Source organism: Sus scrofa, chromosome 1 (genome assembly GCF_054392235.1).
Source record: "Sus scrofa isolate SSC_HxYL_T2T_F1_AM1 chromosome 1, Sscrofa_HxYL_maternal_Yorkshire_Landrace_v2.0, whole genome shotgun sequence".
In the NCBI taxonomy this organism is placed as follows: Eukaryota; Metazoa; Chordata; class Mammalia; order Artiodactyla; family Suidae; genus Sus; species Sus scrofa.
Genome location: NC_139383.1, coordinates 142,000,113 through 142,020,649, shown reverse-complemented (window position 1 = coordinate 142,020,649; position 20,537 = coordinate 142,000,113). Strand labels below are relative to the sequence as shown.

Genomic DNA, 20,537 nt, shown 5'->3' with positions numbered 1-20,537 from the left:
TGCTTTAGCTGTCACATTATTTCCTAATGTGGTGCTGTCATGGACTTAATAACCTTCATGTCAACACAGGGCCTTAAAAAGTTGGTTAGAAAGGTGACGCTTTTGAAGAAGTACTCAGAGGAGTCACATCTCTAGTTCCCCCAGCTAGGCCACTACTTCTGGGTCTCTGACCCATGGGGAACAGGCACAAGCTAGGGGGCGAGACCCCTCCAGCACCACAGTAAACTGGTCTGAGTGTGGCTTCAAGGTGGAAGTGCAGACTAGGAATGCTGCCTTTGAGTGCAAGGAACCACACGATAGTAATAACAGACGCAAACTTTGTTTACTTCCGAAGCCCAAGGACTGACAGGCAGGAAGTTTTCAAGGGAGTTCCTGCAGTTGAGAAGGGAAAGAGATGTAGGAAAATCTGACAGACGTGCACCTAGAGTTGCAAACCTGTTCAGGGGCAAACCTCTCTCTCATGAGATCTAGACTGATGGCTTGAGAGATGCTTTGGCTTTATCAGGACTGTCTAGTTCACACAGTGAAAACTGATCTGATCTCTTCTTTTTCAGAGGATTTGTGCTCTTTGAGTATTCCATATTTTCCTAGAAAGTCTGAGAAAACACTCTGGGATGTACAAGAAGCAAGTGTGCTCAGGAATCACCTCCATCAAAACCACAGCGACTGAAGGCTGAATGAAAAGCTCTGGAGTTGACCCTCAGGAATTTGAATGTTGAACACACCTCACTGTGATCACTGTTTATGATAAAGTTGGAGAACTTCCAGGAGAGTGGAGAGAACATGTGCCTTGGAGAGCAGAGTTCAGATCTCAGCAGCTCTCCCACTAAGGAGCTGGGCCACTTCCCACAGGTTATTTAATGTCCCTGAGCTTCAGGTCCCTGCAAATTAAAAGAGCAAAATAATATCCACCTCACAGGGTTGTTGTGAAGATCAACAGGACCAATTCAGGTAATTGGTAATTAATGTACCCTAGTGAGCCTGCACCTAGGCTCCGGCCACCATCAGTCTGCTATCTGTCTGTCTCTGTCTCTCTTTCTCTCTGGATGGTGTCACTGAGCTGAGATGCTGGGCATTCCTGAACATTGATAACCTTATGCACAGACATTGTCCTGCTGTTACAGAGGGAGGTCTGCTGTAAACACCACCACACAGCAAAGCACAGATGAGATGTGAGTGGAGGGGTTTCCCCTTCTCCCTCCTCAGGCCTGACAGTCACTGTATCTCACACCCAGGAGAGGGAAAGCCTGTTGAAAATGTAGCCAAGGCTCCTTGGCATACATAGCATCCCAAACAGAGAATACGAATTCATTCCAGAGACCTAAGAATAGTCCTGCCTGGGAGCTGCTTTGATGCCCAGGAGCCTCAGAACAGGGTGCTCCAAGGACCTTTACATGTGAAACCTGGATGGAGTTCCCATTGCGGTTCAGCAGTAATGAATCTGACTAGTATCTGTGAGGACAAGGTTTCAATCCCTGCCTCGCTCAGTGGGTTAAGGATCCATTGTTGCTGTGAGCTGTACTGTAGGTTGAAGATGTGGCTTGGATCGGGCATTGCTGGGCTGTGGTGTAGGCTGGCAGCCTAGCCTGAGAACTTCCATAGGCCATGGGTGTGACCCTAAAAGACGAAGATGAAGACAACAACAAAGAAGTCGAAGATGAAGAAAGAAAGAAAGAGAAGAAGAAAGAAAAAGAAGAAAGAATGAAAGAAAAAGAAGAAGAGGAAAGAAACCCAGTAACCGTGATTCCCAGAGACTAGGGATCCCGCTGTGCAGGCTCCTGGGACAGCTGTGGTCTATGTCATGAAGGGCAGCCTTCCTGACCCTACACTCTACTTTCTTCCTTGGAGAGGCTGGTTCTTGGGTCTGAGCACCCTTCAACATCATGGCCCTTGGCTTCTGTCCTCATGTGCTTGTTGCCTCTGGGCACTTGGATTGGGTGCACATTTTCTAAGCTGCACAGTGGTGAGGAACCATGAGCCTTCCCTTTGCCATGGAGGGAACTAGAGTCCCAACAAGTGTGTGTTTGCCTTCTTTGGACCCAACTTTAAAAACACATGTAGTGTTTTACCCTTAAGAAACTGCAGTCTAGACAATGCGTTTAACGTCAAACTGCTGCATGGTACAGGAGATATACCTGTTGCTCTTGAGGTTTTTCTAGTTGGGGAGAGACAATGCACACACTGATTTTAATTAATTCATAGTTTGTTTGAAAGGGAATTTCAGGCAGATACCTGGCATGTAGCTGGGGTCCAGTAAATGTTTCCTACATTGCAGTTTAATCTCTACTCTAGGGGACGCCAGGGCTGCAGAATGTAGGCACAGTGCAGGCCTATTCTGTGAAGGGAGGCCTGTGCTAGGAGAGGAACCCAAGCATGGCTCAACCTAGGTTCCAAGAAGCTTCTGGGGGCAGAGGAAGAAGGGAGCGTCTGGGGGCAGAGGAAGAAGGGAGTTGGGGTATGAGGCAAGTTGTTTTAATTCTCAGAGGCTCCATTTATTTTCCCCTTTGCCCCTGGAGACAGTACTACCTGACTTGTATATTTCAGAGTTTTTTGAGTTTAAAAGGAAATCAGGAGTTCCTCTATGGCTCAGCCAGTTATGAACCCAACTTGTATCCATGAGGATGTGGGTTTGATCACTGGCCTCACTCAATGGGTTAAGGATCTGGTGTTGCCATGAGCTGTGGTATAGGTCGAAGACGCGGCTCGGATCTGCCATTGCTGTGGTGTAGGCTGCCAGCTACAGCTCCAATTCGACCCCTAGCCTAGGAACTTCCATTTGCTGCTGGTGCAGCCCAAATAAGTAAATAAAAGGAAATCAATACAAATAGCCCTCCAAGAAAAAATAAACAATACTCCATACATAAGACACTAGCTAAGCTGTGTTTCTGTTCTCAATGACAGGTAAGACAAAGAGTCTTATGCTGAGTTTCTTCCCACACACTCCACCTGGGAGCAGGAGGCCTCCATGCTGAGGGTCCCCTTTCTGCCACCTGTTTTCAGTTTTCTTTCTGATGCTCTCAGAAGTTGTCTTGCATTCAGCAGGTAGAATTTGGCCCTCTGAAGCCCGCTGTTTGGCCCTCAAAGCTGGCAGCCCTCTTACAAAGTAAAAACATAAAAAGCTTGGGTGACCTCACAAGTCTTTCCTACCTCTGAGATAGATGGTGTGATTCACATTCATTTGACACAAATACAAACATACCAGGTTGTGAGGATTTGCTTCATTATGCTCTGTGGAAGAGTGGATTAACCAGCAATAATACGGTGAGAATGTAAAGCATGACCTCTGATTAAAACAGAAGGTAGGAGTGGGTAGTTTCTTGGTTATAGCAATGAACTATGACTCAAGGCTCTGAGTTTCTAATCACAGATCTGGAACCTTACATGTGACACTGGAGGCTTGCTAGAGGTCTTTAAGAGTACTCTTAATTTGTACCTGCTGGTCACCCATTCTAAAAGCATGGTAATAAGTCCTTCCTCTGTGAACAGGGTGGTAATTAATGGTTAAGGATACTAAAGGGAGAGCCATCAGGAAAGAATGCAAAATGCCCAGGATGCCTTAGAGAGTATTCAGAGGCGCAGCCCCAGCTGCTAGAAAAATGCTAACCTCACACTGCTTTTCCCCTTTGGGTCAACCATCTACCCGACAGATAGTCCACCACTATTTGACAGAATTTCTGCGAAGAAGGGAATCTTTTCTATTCACTCTGTCCAGCAGCAGGTACCACTCGGGGCAGTCGAGCACTTGAAACTTGGCTGGTGAGGCTCAGGAACTAGATTTTACATTTGACTTAACTGTAATTAATTGAAATCTCTATGTAAAGGGCTATCTGTGGGTAATGGCTACCATACTGGACAGCACAGCTGTGGCCACTTCAAATCTCAAAGCATCAGCACTAAGGTGAGGTTGAGAAAGCAGCAAAAAGCAAATTAACTAATTAGTCAACCCTTATGTTCAAAAGAGGTTTTTTTCTCCCCGCCCCCCTTTTCAAGTTTGTTGGAGGAGCGGCTGAAACTTGAGTCTGAAGGGGAAGATAACCCCCAAAAAACTTTCCCCACACTTCCATAGTGCTATTTTCCTCTTTTTTCATAGGTATTCAAATGAGAAGGATTCTAAACTCATGAACACAATGCTAATCGAGACTGCTTTATTCTAAAGCAAAACTCTTCCATACTAACTTGAGAAAATAACCAGTAAGGGAGGTTTCAAGAGAACTAGTGCCTCGCTGGGTGCTATTCTCCAACCACCTCTGAGAGCTACAGAAGCACAAGCAGTACTTTGCGGGAATGGTTGCTTGTCGCAGTATAGCTCCACACCCCTCCCCCACGAGATACCTCAACTGATCACCAGAATCAAAGTCACCAACGACGAAGCAAGTGCTGTCTCCCATTCCCTCCAGACCTGGGGTGCCTTTTTCTTTTTGCTTCTTTCATGTAAATTCTGTGGCAGGAAACTCTGCAGTACATCAAGGACAAAGCCTTGAGATCTCAGCTTCCTGCCTTCCCGCAGCATTCCCACGGCCCAAGGGGAGTTTGGACAGACAATGGCTGTTCTCCCTAATCCTTGTCTGCCTAGTTTAATGAATGTAGTTTTCCCACACACCTGAGCTTAGCATTGCCCTGTCTTTTGTACATCCCCCCACCCCCCAACTGTGCATTTCTCAGGTATTCTCAGATTGAATAATGGAACGGTTTGGTTGTTGTAATGCTCCTTATGCAATGCCCAGCCCAATGTCAGATGCAAATAGGGGCTATTGACGCTTGGTGACAATGGATAAAAGACTTAGACTCAATGGGATTTTCATAGCTTTGGGATTTTAAGGTACTTTCAGTTCAACATAACCCAGGAAACAAAGTATCTCTAGCCCTTGGGGGCTGCATTGAGGGGAGTGGATCAGGCTTGGTTCTTTTGCAAGAGGACTTCAGAATAGGCTGGGTGTTTTTCAGGTTGATGTCATGATGATTTGAAGGTTAGGACAACAGCCCTGAACTCAGCAGGCAGTAGCATGACTGTCCTGGGATGAAGAAAGACAGCATGATAGACATTGTTGGGCCCCATTTCTTCAACAGTGAAATTATAAATATGCTTTATTCATGAAACACTCACAGTGCCTTGCTAAAGGCCAATAAATAAGATTACCACAACTGTGTAAGAAACTTTAGAGCTTATCAAGTTGGGAACCAGGTGAAAGTCAAGTACATGATACATCATGGCTCATCACTGCCATGCTTCCACTCATTCCCACTGGCCTCTAGGTTATCTCCTTGTGTGGATATTTTGCAAAGAGATTATTTTGAAATAGAAAACCATTCATTCTGTTCCCAAATTCATCCTTAACTGAAAGACCTAAGTGTAAATAAATAGAAATTCAGTTAAAATTTAATGCTAAATAAGTAAAAAAAAAAAAAAAAAAAATGCTCCCTCTTCCAAGTTCAAGTCTGTAACAAACAATAAAGTGGTGATTCTCAAAGTGGGGGTTCTTGGATCAGCTGCAGCAGCATCACCTGAGAACTTGGTGGAAACAGAAATTTGGGGGCCCACCCCAGACCTGGTGGAGCAGCCAGTTTTAGGGGGGCAGCAATCTGTGTTACCAAAAATCTCTACATGATTCTGCACAAGCTGTTGAGAACCGCTGCTTTAAACCAATGTTGGAATCATTGAAACTATTCTTCAGTGTGTTGTGAAATTGTACTAAATGAGAATCCCCCTAAAGTCAGTTCTTTCCCAATTCTACAAGTTATGAGTGAGAACTACCCAGGTTCACCCAATGAATAATCCCAGTGCTGAGTTCTAATAGCTCTATGTGCTGTACCACCTGGGATCTGATGCCCTCCACCCCACCCCCCAGGGCTGGGGTGGGCTGGCGCTTCTGAGATGAGCTCCATGCTCATCTGCTCTATGGTGGGAGGCGGAAGGGTTCAAAAGGGGGCACAGAGGAGGACTGGTGATGCTGGAACTCTGAATTTTCCATCATCCCTTTTTTTTTGGGAGGGTAACATGTTTAATACTCTTCAATTACCATTTCACAAATAACAATCAAAAGAAAGTGCTTAGAAAATTCACCAAAGAATAGGGCATCCTTGCCAATAACTGCCTGTCAGCTGCACTAAGTTGCTTATCCTTCTTGGTGAGGATGAGTGATGACAGATGCAGCATCTACATCACTCCCTGCCAATTGCCTCAATCCTCGATCACATCGCTTATTTACCAGTATCTCCCAGGCACAGCCATTCTGGCTTTGGCCGGTCCTTTCCTATTCCAGCACAACTGCCCTCCAGATTGTGGAGGGGAATTATTAAGACCGGATTGTCTGAATGATCCCAAAGCTTTCCAACTGCTGTGATAACAGCATTTGCTCATGTAACCTCGCCTCTGTGTGCCCTGAGAACACCAGGACAGAAAAGCACCAGATGCACCAGTGCGTTTTAGTATATACTTTTCATCACGAGATAAAACCTCCATCCTAAGAAAAATGGAAACACGAATGCTCCTCAGTAACTTTTCTCGCTTTAAATCGCACCTCTCATCACGACCTATTACACCCACACAGTCATGTGCCATGGGCACTGCACGCTGTCTCCAACATTTCAAAGGCTCGAAAGCTATTTTTAAACCCCAAATGCAATCTAGGTTGCTATTCCATAAAGCACTTTTTAAGGAAGAACAAAGTAAGAGAGCAATTTTTATGCATGTGGGCAGTTCGCCAACTCACCGAAAGATTGAACACAGCTGTCAATGAGATCGTCCAGGCTGGCTCCTTTGGCTAGATGTCCCAGAGACACCATCATTCGGAACTGGGTGATCTGGGCCAGGCTGGGATGGGAGGGGCAGGGGCTGCTGGCTGGCTTCGCCTCTAGTCTTGTTTTAGGGGCAGCTCTGCTGCCATGAGAAGGTTTCCTGGGGAAAGAGAGGAGGTGGGGAGTGAGAGCAGAGCAGCCAGGAAGGACCACACTGGCAGATCCAAAGCTCTGCAGGCAGATTGGAGAGAAAAGAAGAGATAAGACAATTAATCTTGGGAATTAGGCTGATAAAAGACATACCCCTCCCACTTGGCAAATGCACCAAACTGACTGGCTGGTTGTTAAAGAGACATCTCGCCAGTAGCAAGGTTGGTTTTAGAGTTGCAAACAGATTTTAGCTTGGGACTAGGATTGCTTCGGCCTGCTTTCTCCAGTTCCTGAAGAGGAGAGGCAGACGCGAGACTAAACTAGCTTGGCAGTTTTTAATTCCCATCAAGAATTTTTTTTATTTTAGCCCTGAGACTGACTTGGGTCTTAAGAATTAAATTGCTCTCATCTTCAGCTAGACTCATTCATCTTGAGCAACACCAGAGCTACCATAGAAAGTCAGGTGGCCACAGATACATCTTTAAGGATTTGAGGGGAGAAGTCAAAAAACTGAGGGCCTGAGTGCAGGGGGTAAGGGTTATGGCAGTAACATGTAGATTTCAAGCTCTCCCTGCGTTTTTCACAAATCTTGATTGGTTCTAAGAGTCCGTTTTTCATTGTTAATAATACAGGTAATCATTCTGAGTCATTTCTATCCTTAAGCATCATGCTATCAAGTCTTCCCTTGGGTCCTTACTGAATGAAAAAGTAAGCATAGCCCATGAGTGGGCTTTATCCCAGAAGTGAATGCAAATGGATGAGTCTGAATCTGGAAATGGCTTAGGAGTCCAGTTGGTCACCCTTGTCCACTTTCACTTCACTTTATTTTTGGTCATGATCTCATCAGTACAAGTCAAGTTGTTTGGCAACATGATTATTAGTCGGCTAATTTAGCATTTAATTTTCCTTCCATTAAAAAATATACACACACAGAGAGACATATCTATCATCTCCTAAGATTTACTAGTGATAGGCATTGTTGCTTATAACTTCTTTGAGCATGTTCTCCGCTCCTTACTTTGGTTCTTTCATGTTTACTAGCAAAGAGGAGACAAAAAGAAACATACTGCAGATCATAACTTCAATCACTACCTATGTGATAAACATATGACGGCATCATTTAATTCTATTATCAAGACATTGTGATGGATCAGAGAGAACCAGTGAGATAGTCTGAAAAGGTATTCCGCAAACTGAAAAACATGCTCATTATATGTTAAATGATGTATATTCCTGAGCATATAAAATATACTCATTATATGTTATTGTTGTAGTATGAAGGTAATCTGGAAGTCCTTTAATACAAAACTCTAGTTGGAGAATCAGAACCAGGCCGTGAAGAGATAACTATAAATCTTAAATAACTGTCCTGCGAGTGTCAAGGGTAAGAAGTGTGGAGAACTCGTTCCAGGTGGAGGGTTGAGGGAAGGCTTCTCGGCAAGATGTAATCTCATCCAGAAGGGGCCGAAGAAGTACTCAAATCAAAAATAAAATGCTGGAACACACATGGATTTTGGGAAACCACCCTGTTACAAGACAGTGGGAACGCTTAGAACACTGCCAGACTCATGGAGAGAACACTTTGCCCTTCGAGTTCCCCTTCGAAGTAGCTGGTCAGGCAGTGGCTTCGGCTGTCTCTTCCAACCTAGGATGGGTTCAGTGAAATCCAATCAGAACGTGGCTATTGGGACCAGGTAACCCCAGGGGGTGTTTTCTGAAAGATCAAGTTGCTGTTATAGGACTTGATCGAGTTTCTGGCCAGTACTGATTTTTAGCCAGCCCTGTGATAGTGCCCCGATCTGATCAGCATCTGAAAATGAAAGGAAATAATAATGGCCACCCTGAATTGAATTCAGACTCATCCATTTGCATTCACTATCATAGGTATGGCTGCAGATTTACATGGTCTTTAAAGCTTACAGCCCAGAAAGATATCTCCACTTTATGATGTCGAAGCTGAGTCTGAAAGAGACTAAAATAACACAGCCAAGGATGTACAACTCATATTTGGACTTGACCTCTTTGGTTTTGTTTAGTAAATATTTACTGTGCCTGGAACTGTGTACCTTTCACGACATCAGAATTAGCAAGAGAAGCTGAAAAGGTCAATTCCACTTAAGACCAAAGTAAAATCCTCCAAAAGCATAGCCGACAAGAGAAAGGCTGAATCTCGGTCCTTGCTTTTTTTACAGGTCCCCCAAAGTCCTCAGACCCCGGAGCTGGATGGTCATTCTCCAAGCCCTTCATCCATGCGTGTAGAGGTCTGGGCTCAGAAAAGCAATGTGGCTGGGCACCAGTGCAGAACCCAGGTAGGAGCCAGGCCTCCTGTGCCCATGCCACGCTCCCCAGCCCCAGGCTCCCTTCTGGTTAGAAGGCTCGCTTTGTTTTAGGCCTTCCACTTTACTTCTCCATAGCCCCTGGAGAAGAGGCCACTGCAACTGGAGTGGGGCTGGGAGGTGGGCATCCTCCTCTGTCTCTCAACTGGCCAACCCAGGGAAAATTCCATTTTCCCCCTCAACTGGTTGCATCAACCACAGAAGACTCCAAAAACTGCCCTGGCTGGAATTCCAGTAATGTTTCCCAGTGTCACCCATAGCAGAAACCACTTTGGTTCAGGAGGTGAGTCTTGAGGTGGATGCTTTTACCAGAACTAGGAGGGACTGGTAAAATTCAAGCATAAGTAAAGAACTTGACAGGAGCATTTAGGGGCGGGGCAAGGGAAGGTGAGAGATGTGGTCCTGGGAGTATGGAGACGGGAGAGACTTGGAGGATTAGGCAGGAGAAACCAGGGAGAAGAGAAACTACTAAAGTCCAGAAAGCATCCCGAGAGATCAGGAAGATGGGGGGTTAAGTGCACCTTAAACTAGGAAACTCAGCAATTTTGCTGTGCAGTCTCCTGACAAACCTTCAATTTGTTCTGTCTTTTCTGCTGAAATAAGAAGGATAAGGATTTATAAAATGCTATTTTAGGCAGGTCTAAGGGTGTTATATCAATCCATAGAAGGAATAGCCTCTAAGTCAGCAAACGGCATATGTATTTTTAAAGGGTAGAAAGCAAATGTTTGCTCACCAGTTCCCTTGTGTATTAAAAAAAAAAAGAAAAGAAAAACGCCCAGGAGGAAAAAAATTAACTTGAAGGTATTTCCCGAGGCTAAAACTGGCTAAGGCGCCAGCCAATTTGCTGCAGGAGATTGTCAAAAGTCTGAACTGGTTAGGGTGAAATCCGCTTCAGCCACAGGTACCTCCGCAGAGGTCACAATTTCGGGTTAAACTTTTAATGAAATCCAGCCTAGAAGAGTAAGGGGTGAAATGAACACAGAGAACGAACAGAAACTTCCACAACTTTCTTTGCTGTGGAAGATGGTTTTTAACGGCTTGTAGCAAGGATTTCTTCAGGCCCCAGGCCTGCCCTCTCCCAGCTCCCATGATAACAGACTCAATTTAATTTCCTGAAGCTCCTCCTCTTAACCTGGTGCAATTTAATTTGCTGCAGCCTCTCCTTTCGATTTGGTGCAAGGCACAGCGCAGGACCTTCAGGGGACAGAGGTCAGGTAGGACATAAAGTGCCAAAACCTTTTAGCTTCATAAGGTTCAACTGGGCAACGCTTCCTGCCTCGACTGGGCCCAGCCAGGCACAACAGAGCTCGCGTGTACAGAGGTAGGATGAGCATTGCCTGCCCAGGCTCTATGCTGAGCCCAGGTCATGGTCGGCAGCTGCCTGGTTCCGGCCCTTTCAGGGCCAATCTCAGGTGCCTGGCCCCTCCTGCCTTTTCACTCGCGGTCACTTTCCCTTCATCTTTTGTCACCCCCAAGATCCTCCTAAAACACGTCTAGCATCACTGGATGTGGGGGATCGCGGGGTCTCCACCCAGGAGGTTGTGCGACTCTCTGGCCCCTGCGCGCTCACAGCAAACGCAGTTGGCCTCCTGAGTCGGGCCGGACATCCGCAGGGCCGGACAGGCCGCCAGGTGGCGCCGCCCGAGCCGAAGCGGCAGCAGGTGCGGGGGGCGCAGAAAGTCCGTGAGTAGGAGTCCCAGGGGTCCCGCGCCCCAGGTTGGGGGACCCGGTCGCTCGGCACGATTCCGGGGCTCGCTCGGCACGATTCCGGGGCTCGCCCGGTGAACTCTGGCCGCGCGTCCGCACAAACCAGCTCCGTCTCCCGCTAGTCGGGCGAGATGCGCCAAGCGCGCCGGGTGCATCTGTCCCTTGCATCCGTCTCCCCTGACTTCGGCGGAGACCCCGGCCGGCCTCACCCGCGGCCAGCAATTTTCCATAGGAGGAGGTCAGGACCGGTCACCCCGCTTCCCGTCTCGGCGAAGTCCCGGGGCCGCGGGCGCCGTGCCCTCCCCCCAAGAAAGGAAACGGGCGCCCCTACTCACCGCGGAGCCTCTCTCGTCTTGCCCAGGGTGCCCATGGCCGCGGCCGCGCTCCCGGAGCCGCCTCACCTAGCGCGGCGGGACAGGCTCGGCAGGGAGCGGCGCATCTCCAACGCCGCCACCGCCGCCTGCCGAGCCCTTCAGTACTGGGCCGCCCACCCTCCACTCTCTGCTCTCTGAGCCGGTCGAGCCCGACGGCTGCGCACCCGCAGGCACAAACTTTGTGTGAGCGCGCCCCCTCGCCCTCCTCCTCGAGCGCGTGCACATTCGCAGGCACAAACCACCTGACAGCGCTGATGTTATCGCCGGAGGAAATGTGTGGCGCTCTTCTGCTCTTCCCTGAAACCTGCCCCCATTACTCTCTAGTCCCCAGAGCCTGCCTCTCTTTCCGATCTCGCCTTTCGCCCCTGCAGGCCACCTCTGCCCGCCCAAGGCTGAAGTTCGAAGAGGAGTTGGAGGGACGGGGAGACCCGGGTGCCCTGGATCCCAACCCTCAATCCGCGACCGGAGACGGGGTGGGGGCTGGAGGAAACCGACTTCGCGGCCAGTTCTTGGGGTAACCCCACCTTCCCACATTTCAGTACTGGCTCTCGAAGACCCCTTGTCCCCTCTCAGGCCTTTCTTGTATATATCAGAGCTCAGAGGAGGGGGTGGGATAAGGAACGAATACACAGGTGTGGGTCCGCCTTAGCCTGTGCCTTTGGGTGGCTTCTTGGTAGCAATTTGCAAGACTGGAGATCCGTGCTCGGTACCCTGAGGGAGCAGCGAGTGTGGAGGTTCGCTCTGGGTGTGATGCCTATCAGGCAAGACACAGCTGCCTGGCCTTTGTGGATGTGGGAGATGTGGGGAGAAGAGGACAGGGCTGAGGATGGGTGGGGAGACTTTTCTGACAGCCTATCGGGCCAGGAATGGCAACGTACTCCTAATTGCCCCAAAGATAGTGATAACAACATAGCCAATGTTGATTGAGTGCCTTGTGTTAAATGCTTTCTGTACATAACCTCATTTAAGCCACTTCCCCTAAATACCAAGAGGTAACTCTTTTAAAGATGGAAAAAATATTAAGGTTCAGAGAATAATATGCTTCCCATCTGCAACTAGTAAACAGCAGAGAGAACCAAGATCTGACTCCCTGTAACCACTGCAAACTGTCCTAGTAACATACCCATTATCACTGTAACATGCAGTAACTCCAGCCACAGTATTAAGTTCCTTTTATATATTCCCTCATATGTATATGCCAACTTATCCTTGAAAAAAAAGAATTCAAGATAGCTTACAAAGGTGTGTAACTCACAAAAAGAAGTGTATAAAATGAAAAGTGAAAATTAAAGCACATAAAATGGAGCAGAAATGAAAGTGTGTGTGTATGTGTTTATTGCAACCCATAGCATTCAATACACTTGCTATAAATGGGACCAAACTTTGTCTCCTGGATTTCCAGCAGTCATGATCAAAAGGGAGGCCTTTTCTAAAATTCAATTCCTATCACAGGCAGACAAAAAAAAAAAAAAAAAAAAAAAAAAAGATTGCTCGAAATCAACTCTTCTTGATACCCAGACCAAAAAGAAATTTCTCCAGAGAAACTTCATGAACATTGGGTAATGGAAGCAAGCCCTCAGTCACAGCCACACGCATAGACAGAGCATGTGATGTTAAATTATGACACTCTTCCAGACTCACACAGAATATACATAATGTCAAATGGATAAACATATACCTTACATAAATGCGTAATTATATGTAAATATGTACTTAGATACAGAGATAAGTTACTGGCTGTATTCACACAATACTAAATACAGTTGCAGGTAGGTATACACTTGCACACATATACACTTGCAGTCCATTATACAATAAGGATAGAAATTATAAGCTATTCATTCAAGAAGTGAGGCTTGTTGAGGGTTTTTTTTTTGTTTTTTTTTCCCCCACTTCTGCCCAGGAAGCATCTTCCTTTCTGGCTTCCTGAGAGCACTGCATTCTGCTTGCACCTGAACCTGTTTTGGGGCCCACCTGAACTCTTTGAAAAGGCTTTCTGGTTGTTTCTACTTGAGCAATTTGTCTTTTCAAATCATCAAAAAAATTAGACGTTTGCTCCATCTCCTGCCATGTGGTCAGTCTCTGGTAGTGTCTGAGATACCTTGACCTCAGGAACAGAGTTCTTACTTTCTTCTGTTCTCTTGTCTCTCTTCTGCTTCTCCAAACCCTTTGATGGGGAGTTGTCAGCATCTCTGTAGCAGCTGAGAAAGGTCAGGGACCATTGTTTCCTTCTGCTCCCCCTTTAGGTAAGGTCATTCCTTGGGACCCTTTTTCTGTTATTCTTCTTTCAACCAGAGGCTCTTAACTGATATCACGGGACCTTTTATTTGGCTTTTTAGCAAGTATCTGTGAAGTCTTTGCAATTAAAAACACCTGCTTTCATCACATTTTCTATATGATCCGCTATTCAAATTAGGTATTTATAACTTCATCCATGACTTCAGCAGGACCCCAATGACGCTCCTGTTGAATATCCAACCTTGAACATCCAAAATCGCACTTCCAACTGGTCGCCTCCTCTAACCATCTGCCGGGGTTTCCTCTCCATCTTCACGGCCACCTATTGGTCTTGGCCCGAATTATCTCTGCACCTGAACAAGTGGCACAACCTCATAAATGGCCTCACTAACTAGAGAACCTCCTCTTCTCTGATCCTTCTTTCATGTTGTTTTCAGTTACCGGATCACGTCATTTCTGTGCTCCCCAACTGCCAAGGAATCCCCAGTTACCTAGAGGATAAATTATAAACTTCTTAATACTGCTCACCTTCACAACTAAACTTACCTGTTCAGCTTGGCCTCCAAACATGCCATTCCAGGCACCTGACCTCTTAGGTTGTAACTCCGTCACTCCTGGTAATTGTCAGGCCCTGTGCAAGCCTCAGTGCTTTTGCTCTTGTACTTCCTTTCACCTGCCGTCTCTTTTCACCTGTGCACAGTGGCACAGTTACACCAAAGGACTGGCAAGTTGCCCCCAGGGGCACACATGCAGGGCTGCCTCCCAGGTACAGAGGGATGCAAGCTCACCCTGTAGGATTTGCCTGATGACTGGTCATGCTTGGAGAACCTACTGGCTACCATAGCTTCCACTCCGTGGTCTTTTTTTTTTCATCCAGTTTTGATACATTCACTGGGTGCCCGCTTAGCGTCAGATGCTGTCTTTGGCATTCAGAATCTGATAGAACAAGAAAGACAAGAGTCTTGTTCACGTGAGCTCACATGTCTAATAAGCAGGCAGCAACCAGGTCCAAATATGCTATGATGTTACACCCTGATTTGCAGAAGGTGCCACTGCAGAGTCAGGTCACTCCTGCCCTGGTAGAAACCCCATGAGCTATCCCGGTTGAGGCACCCACATTGAGGACTAAGCTGCCACACTGAGGGATACTCAGCTCCTCTGGAGAGTAAAGAGAGGTGGCAAAGGAAAGGGGGAGCATGGCACCACCCCTTTCCTCTCCTGCTGAGTGCTGCTCCTGTTTCTAAGACAGGGAGAACTGGCCTCATTATGTTATTATTGTGACGGGCCATCCCACACTGAACACCAATATCCCTGTGGCTGCTCTCCTTGGACTGAGCTAGAGAAGTAGCTCCTTTTGCTCCGGGTTGGAGGATGGGGGGGCCTGTGTTTAAATTGCTGTGTGTTCCTCTGTCCTTGGCATCTTCCTGTGGATACAGCATGGGCTTTTCTAGGAGTCTCTCCATCCGTGAGCCAGCTGTTCCGGAGAGCATGCTATTTCCCTGAGGTACCCCCAACATTCTCCAAAGGGAATTTGATGAATGTCATATAAATGATATTTTAAGATAGCTCATTCCATATATAGGCTCTAACTATGCATATCCATTCTTGTTCTCAGCTGAAGGATGCTGCTTGTCTCTGTCGAAGTTCTTCTCAGAGGCCCCCTTCCCCAAGTCAATTTCTTCATGGCACGGAGTCCCTCTTTTTTTCCTTAGGGCTGCACCTGTGGCATATAGAAATTCCCAGGCTAGGGGTTGAATTGGAGGGGCAGCTGCCAGCCTACCCCATAGCCAAGCAATGCTGGATCCAAAACACATCTGTGACCTATGCCAACATCACCAGATACTTAACCCATTGAGTGAGGCCAGGAATCAAACCCATATCCTCCTGGATACTCGTCAGGTTCTTAACCCGCTGAGCCACAACAGGAACTCTGTGGAGCCCTTATTTTTGATTTGATTTTGGAATTGTTTTAGGATATTAACAAACAAACAGGGTTTGCCTCATGGGTTTTACTTAGTGGGCTGGGGTCCCTGGAAGACTCTGAACCCAGGAGGGAGGGGACCTGACTTCCGCTTTCCAGGGTCCTACTGCTGAATTCCAAAGTGACTCACGGGAAGTAAGGGAAGGAGGTTCTCTGTGGAAACGGCCTTCATAATGTCTAACTTCTGGGTCTGCCTGGCCTTACTCTGGTAAGACACAGGAACTTACTCTGGTTTTCAGACAGTTTTGAATATTACTCTGGGTGCTTGGGTTGAGTGCTGCTGGAAGAGGGCTGACTTAATTACCATTCAATACCGGGCTTCTTTTCAAAGGGCTGGCATTGCAATCAGAAGAGCAACAATTTAAAAGCTAAAACTAGCTTAGTAATCCAACCACTATTTAAAAAACCACTAATGTGCACCCAGCACCATTCTAGCATGAATACCACTTAATAATTTAACACCTACAAAGAAACATGGGTAAAAGCTTGAAAAAAACCCAGTTAATAGAAAGATACAAATGGCCTAGACCAGGCAAAGGATGTGGTTTTCTGAGTACAAAAACTGTTTAATAAGCATTCAAAAAAGTACTGTGATAAGCACAGTATTGAAAGGAAAACTCCTGAGTATTAAATAAAGACACTTGTATGTGATCAATGAAGAAAATCATTATAAATTTAATATTGGCGGCTGCTTTGCACATGGGGAATGTCAATAGACATTTCCTTAAGTGTCAGGAAGAAAAAAAAATTTCCCTTTAAAAGGGACCATAAATGCTCATATTTAAGAAATACTCAAGTAGGCCATTTCTCTACAATCTTCAAGCATTTTACCTCCTGATTGGACAACAGGGTTCTAACACCCCATCCCACTCCCCTGTGCCAAAAGCCCAGTTTTCCACCCCACATGGGTTAAGTGCCTTTTTATTCAGTCTGATTCTTTCCCATGGGACTAGAGAGTGAAACTCTCATGAGCAGATAGTAGGCTTAGGAAAATATAAATTGGTATGAAACAGTCTGTCCTCTGGATTTGGAGGGGGGAAGTCAGGCTCTTATCTTAGCCAACTAAGAAGGGTGTGTCTTAACCCTGTAGGTAGCTGTGTTCCCTGGGCACAGAGTTTGTGTTTCACAAATAAAGTCACACCCAAGAAAGCATCGTGAAAATAAGAAAAGCATTGGTTAAAAAACCTGAAAGCTTAAATTTGCTGCCAGCATGGATCATGCTTGATCTGTCTCCATGTCTACCTGGTGACTGACTCAAATATTTTGGTTGAAGTAACTTCTTGACATCCATGGAATGATAGCCAAAATTTCCAATAAAAGTCTTTTTTGTTTTGTTCTGTTTCTGCACTTGCATCAAGCTGAGGGAATTCAACTCTGCATGAAGCTTGTAGCTGGAGGACTTTGCATGATGGCTTCGTAAGAATGGGTGGAGACCTAACCATCAGCTGAAAATGTCCACCAAGTATTTCAGCTTAATTGATTTTACAGGAATCAGTGAGCAGCATTGCCATGTGTTGTGATAAAGCCATGCAGCACCCGTTTATGTGTGATTTTCAAGTGCCCCAGGACTGAGGCTTTGCTTCCCAAGGTTTACCTCATGCTGGATCTTAGTTTGGCTCATTCAGGTGGGATCCCAATGTGGTATTATTGCTTTGACATCAGTGATTTGGGTGGGGGTGTGAAGAATTCTGGGTTAGACTTAGGACAGAAATAGACAAGTTCTATATAATTCATGTTGGCAGATGTTTTAAAAATCCTCGTCAGAATCTAAGTCACTGTGACTTTTATCCTGTAACAGCCAGAGGAAGAAAATGGGTCGAACAGGAGGTGGGGTGGCAGGTGGGTGGGTTGGCCTCAGGCACTGCCTCCTTAGAATCCCGCTAACCTTGGCAGGAGGGGTGGAGCCACAGTGTGATATTTGAGGGTCCCTTCCCCCATAAAAATACATTTTAAAATCTATTTTATGGTTGTGTTGGCATAAAGATGGATAGAATCCAGACTGGAGTCATTATTAGGCATGCATTCTTATTGCCTTCCCTTTTCCCCTTGGATTTTATAAGAAAGGAAATCATTTTCGAGGGGCTCCTCTGAAGCCAGGGACTCTTGGGCCACACCTCCTGGATGAGTCTCCTTCGTGAAAGACAAAGTGCTCTTTCCTGGCCTTGAGAGGGTAGTGGCTTTTGGCTATAGAGAAATGTTGGTGTAAAATAAGGGGAAAGGTGAGTTTCCCTCTGTCCCTTTTGAACATGCAGGAGGGAGGAATATGAAAGGTGACCCGAAGGGCAGTGAGGTGAGAAATGGCATGAAAAGTGGAGCCTTGCCTGGGGAGGAGAGATAAAACTAGGGGCTCTGGAGGGTCATTCAAGGCCAGAGGGCCCCACTCAGAGGAGCCAAAAAGAGTACTCACCTACTAACTTGCTGTTGGTGTAGGGAATAAGAAGTACTGGTTCTGTGGCAGGGAATAGGTAGGTGCCTACTGCTTCTGGGTCAGGCTTTAACTGGGAACTACAGTACCCAGAGGCCCAGCTAGCAAGGACAGGGCAAGCCCCGGGCTATTGCAGAAAGCAGGCTAGACTGTTGAGCACAGTTGGTAGGCAGCAGAAACAAATAGCTAAACAGAAAAGGGCCAACTTACATGTTAAGCTTTGCTGAGCTGGATTCTACAATCAAATGCTTTTTACCTTTTTTTCTGTATTTTCTCCTTACTCCTTATTTTACTTCTCATAATGATTACATGAGCCAACACATTAAGCACTTCCCACATGTCAAAAATTGTGCCAAGAAATAAGTACCCTTCATTTCACATCATCCTCACAAAAAAACTTGATGATGATTTACCTAGTTGTCCTCACTTTACAGATGGGGAATTTAAGGCTAAAAAGGTTAAGTGACTCATCCAAAGACATATAGCTGGTGAAACGTGAGGCTGGGTGTCAGTTCAGTGTGATTCTGCAGCCCAAGCTTATCACCGTTTTGCTACACCACCCACTCATAATATATTAGATGCTGTACCCAAAACATCTGAGCTTGTTGGCTATGAACTATTATAAGATTCTGGGTGAGGTAAATAGGATAAGAAACCAGCACGAACCATATTGTCGGTGGTCTCAGTGAAGTGCTAAGCTTTTGGCTGTCTTATCAGCTACAAGCTCAAACCTGAGCATCATATAGGTCAGAATCTTCATCTAATTACACTGCTCTTTGGCTTGGCTCAAGCTAGAGCTGCCTCTGAAAAGACTTGGCCATTGGTTGGCGGAGGGAGAGCTGCTAACTTAATAATTCTTCAGGCCCAAATTTTCACTTTCATTTATTTGAAAAAAAGTGTAACTGTTGTCAATATGCTATCAATACATTGGTTGGGGCCTTGTTATTTTATTAATTGAGTCTCACATGACAGGTGCCATACCTCTCGTGTGTGTGTGTGTGTGTGTGTGTGTGTGTGTGTGTGTGTGTGTGTGTGTCTACCCCTGTGAATGTTTCCTCAGCAGACTGGGCTAAAGATGCAGTTCCTGCTACAATTTCTTCTCCATAATTCCTTTTTTTAGGGTCTTTTAGTGGGTTTAAAAAATAGAGAATTGTTAGATCAAGTGATTCAAGCATTCTTTCTCATGGCTTTGTTACTACAACCAAGAGCTTTGATTTATTTGCTTAATAGTTTGTGTGCAGAGAGTTTTAGCTCATCATTATACTTCAAAAAAATTTCTCATGAGTAAGTCACTAATGGAACTGGACTCCAATCTTAAAACCTACTCTCAACAGGTGTGAATATTTTTCTGAGGTGCCAATATATATTCAGTCTTTTGGTCTAACCCAGTCAAATTAAGAATTAAGACATATGTGGACTTTTCTGGTGTTTGTGTTTTTTGTTTTTGTTTGCTCTCATCTCTCAATTTGTCTGGACCATTTTTTACTGGAACATCCCAGAAATCTAGTGTCCTCAGAATCCCTTGACCCTGTTGTCCTACCTGGCCTGTTTATAGCTCTGATACAGAAGGAAAAGGGTCCCTCACTTGCCTTGCTCTCAACACAGCAAATCATATGCTGGGAAGCCCCTGACTTAGTGGCACTACTTCTCTTCCTGGTTTCCAGCCTGGAAGATTCCCATGTGACACATCAACTTCCTTGTCTTGCCATTTCTTTCAGTGTCTCTCCTTTTCTTTTACTCTTCCAGGACATTTGAGGATCACTCTGTAACTTTATCTTCTATTTAACATGATGTCTGCATGCCAAACTCTGTCCTTACAAACACTGGAATACACAGAGGAAGGGTCAATTAGCCAACTCTCCACAATGCTTATAAAACAGGGGACTAGAGGTAAGGAAATACATGGAGATGTAGTAAGCGCTTTCTAGCTTCCGTCACAAAGAAGCATGATAGCTCCAGATTTCTGAAAACTTAACTATGTCCCACCCTACTCCATCCTCTGGGCAAAGATTTTTTTCCCTCTGAACAGTCTTGTAATTTTGCCCTCCTCATGCGGAGGCAGGGAGTTGAGTTGCCTGAGACTGACAACAGTCTTAATGTGTGTCACACCATATACTTCACTAAGCTAGTGGCTATCCCAAACCTAGGATATGCTTCTGAGCATCAGGGATGGCTTTTGATTCAGACTCTCGAGACCCAATATTTTTGGCAGACCTAGCTCCTTCCAAATAGTAAGTCATTGTTGAGTGACATGAATAGGACCAAAGCTCAAGGAAATTAAGGTTTCACAACACTCTCTAAAACAAAAGTCCTTTCAGTCCCTGGTATTTAGGATTTCACGCCTCACTGAGCCAAGGTTGCTCATTTTGTGGGGAGAAAGCACACGACACTGTGCTGTGGGGAATCCAAAAGTGCTTGATTGGCAGGTTTGCCACCCTTTATGGACAAAAAGTGCTCATTGCTGGGTATAAAGTTCATATGGAAGAGGAAGAAACAGATAACACTTTCCTGCCTTATCTGCACTTATTCTCATCTTGTATTTCATGAGGGGCATGGCTGTAGTTACAGGTATGAAACAAACATAAAATAC

At 45.8% G+C, this 20,537-nt stretch overlaps 1 protein-coding gene across 15 annotated transcripts in view; it reads right to left on the bottom strand.

The window, feature by feature from the left end:
- Nucleotides 1–20,537, bottom strand: part of RASGRP1 (RAS guanyl releasing protein 1) — a 977,163-nt gene that overhangs the window by 72,513 nt on the left and 884,113 nt on the right. For 9 of the 15 annotated variants that reach the window (XM_084973869.1, XM_084973858.1, XM_084973876.1 and 6 more), the window contains exons 1-2: nt 11,265–11,477; nt 6,711–6,895 (exon numbers count right to left, since the gene is read on the bottom strand). The exons of 1 other annotated variant lie outside the window; for it this stretch is intronic. Coding sequence is in view for 2 of the 14 variants with exons in the window: in XM_003121603.5 (XP_003121651.1) it covers nt 6,711–6,895; nt 11,265–11,299 (220 nt within the window). In the remaining 12 variants the exon portion in view is untranslated. Of the gene's footprint in view, nt 1–6,710; nt 6,967–11,264; nt 11,478–20,537 lie in introns of those variants that run through there. 5 more of the 15 variants (XM_084973898.1, XM_084973890.1, XM_084973900.1 and 2 more) reach the window with 1 other exon arrangement.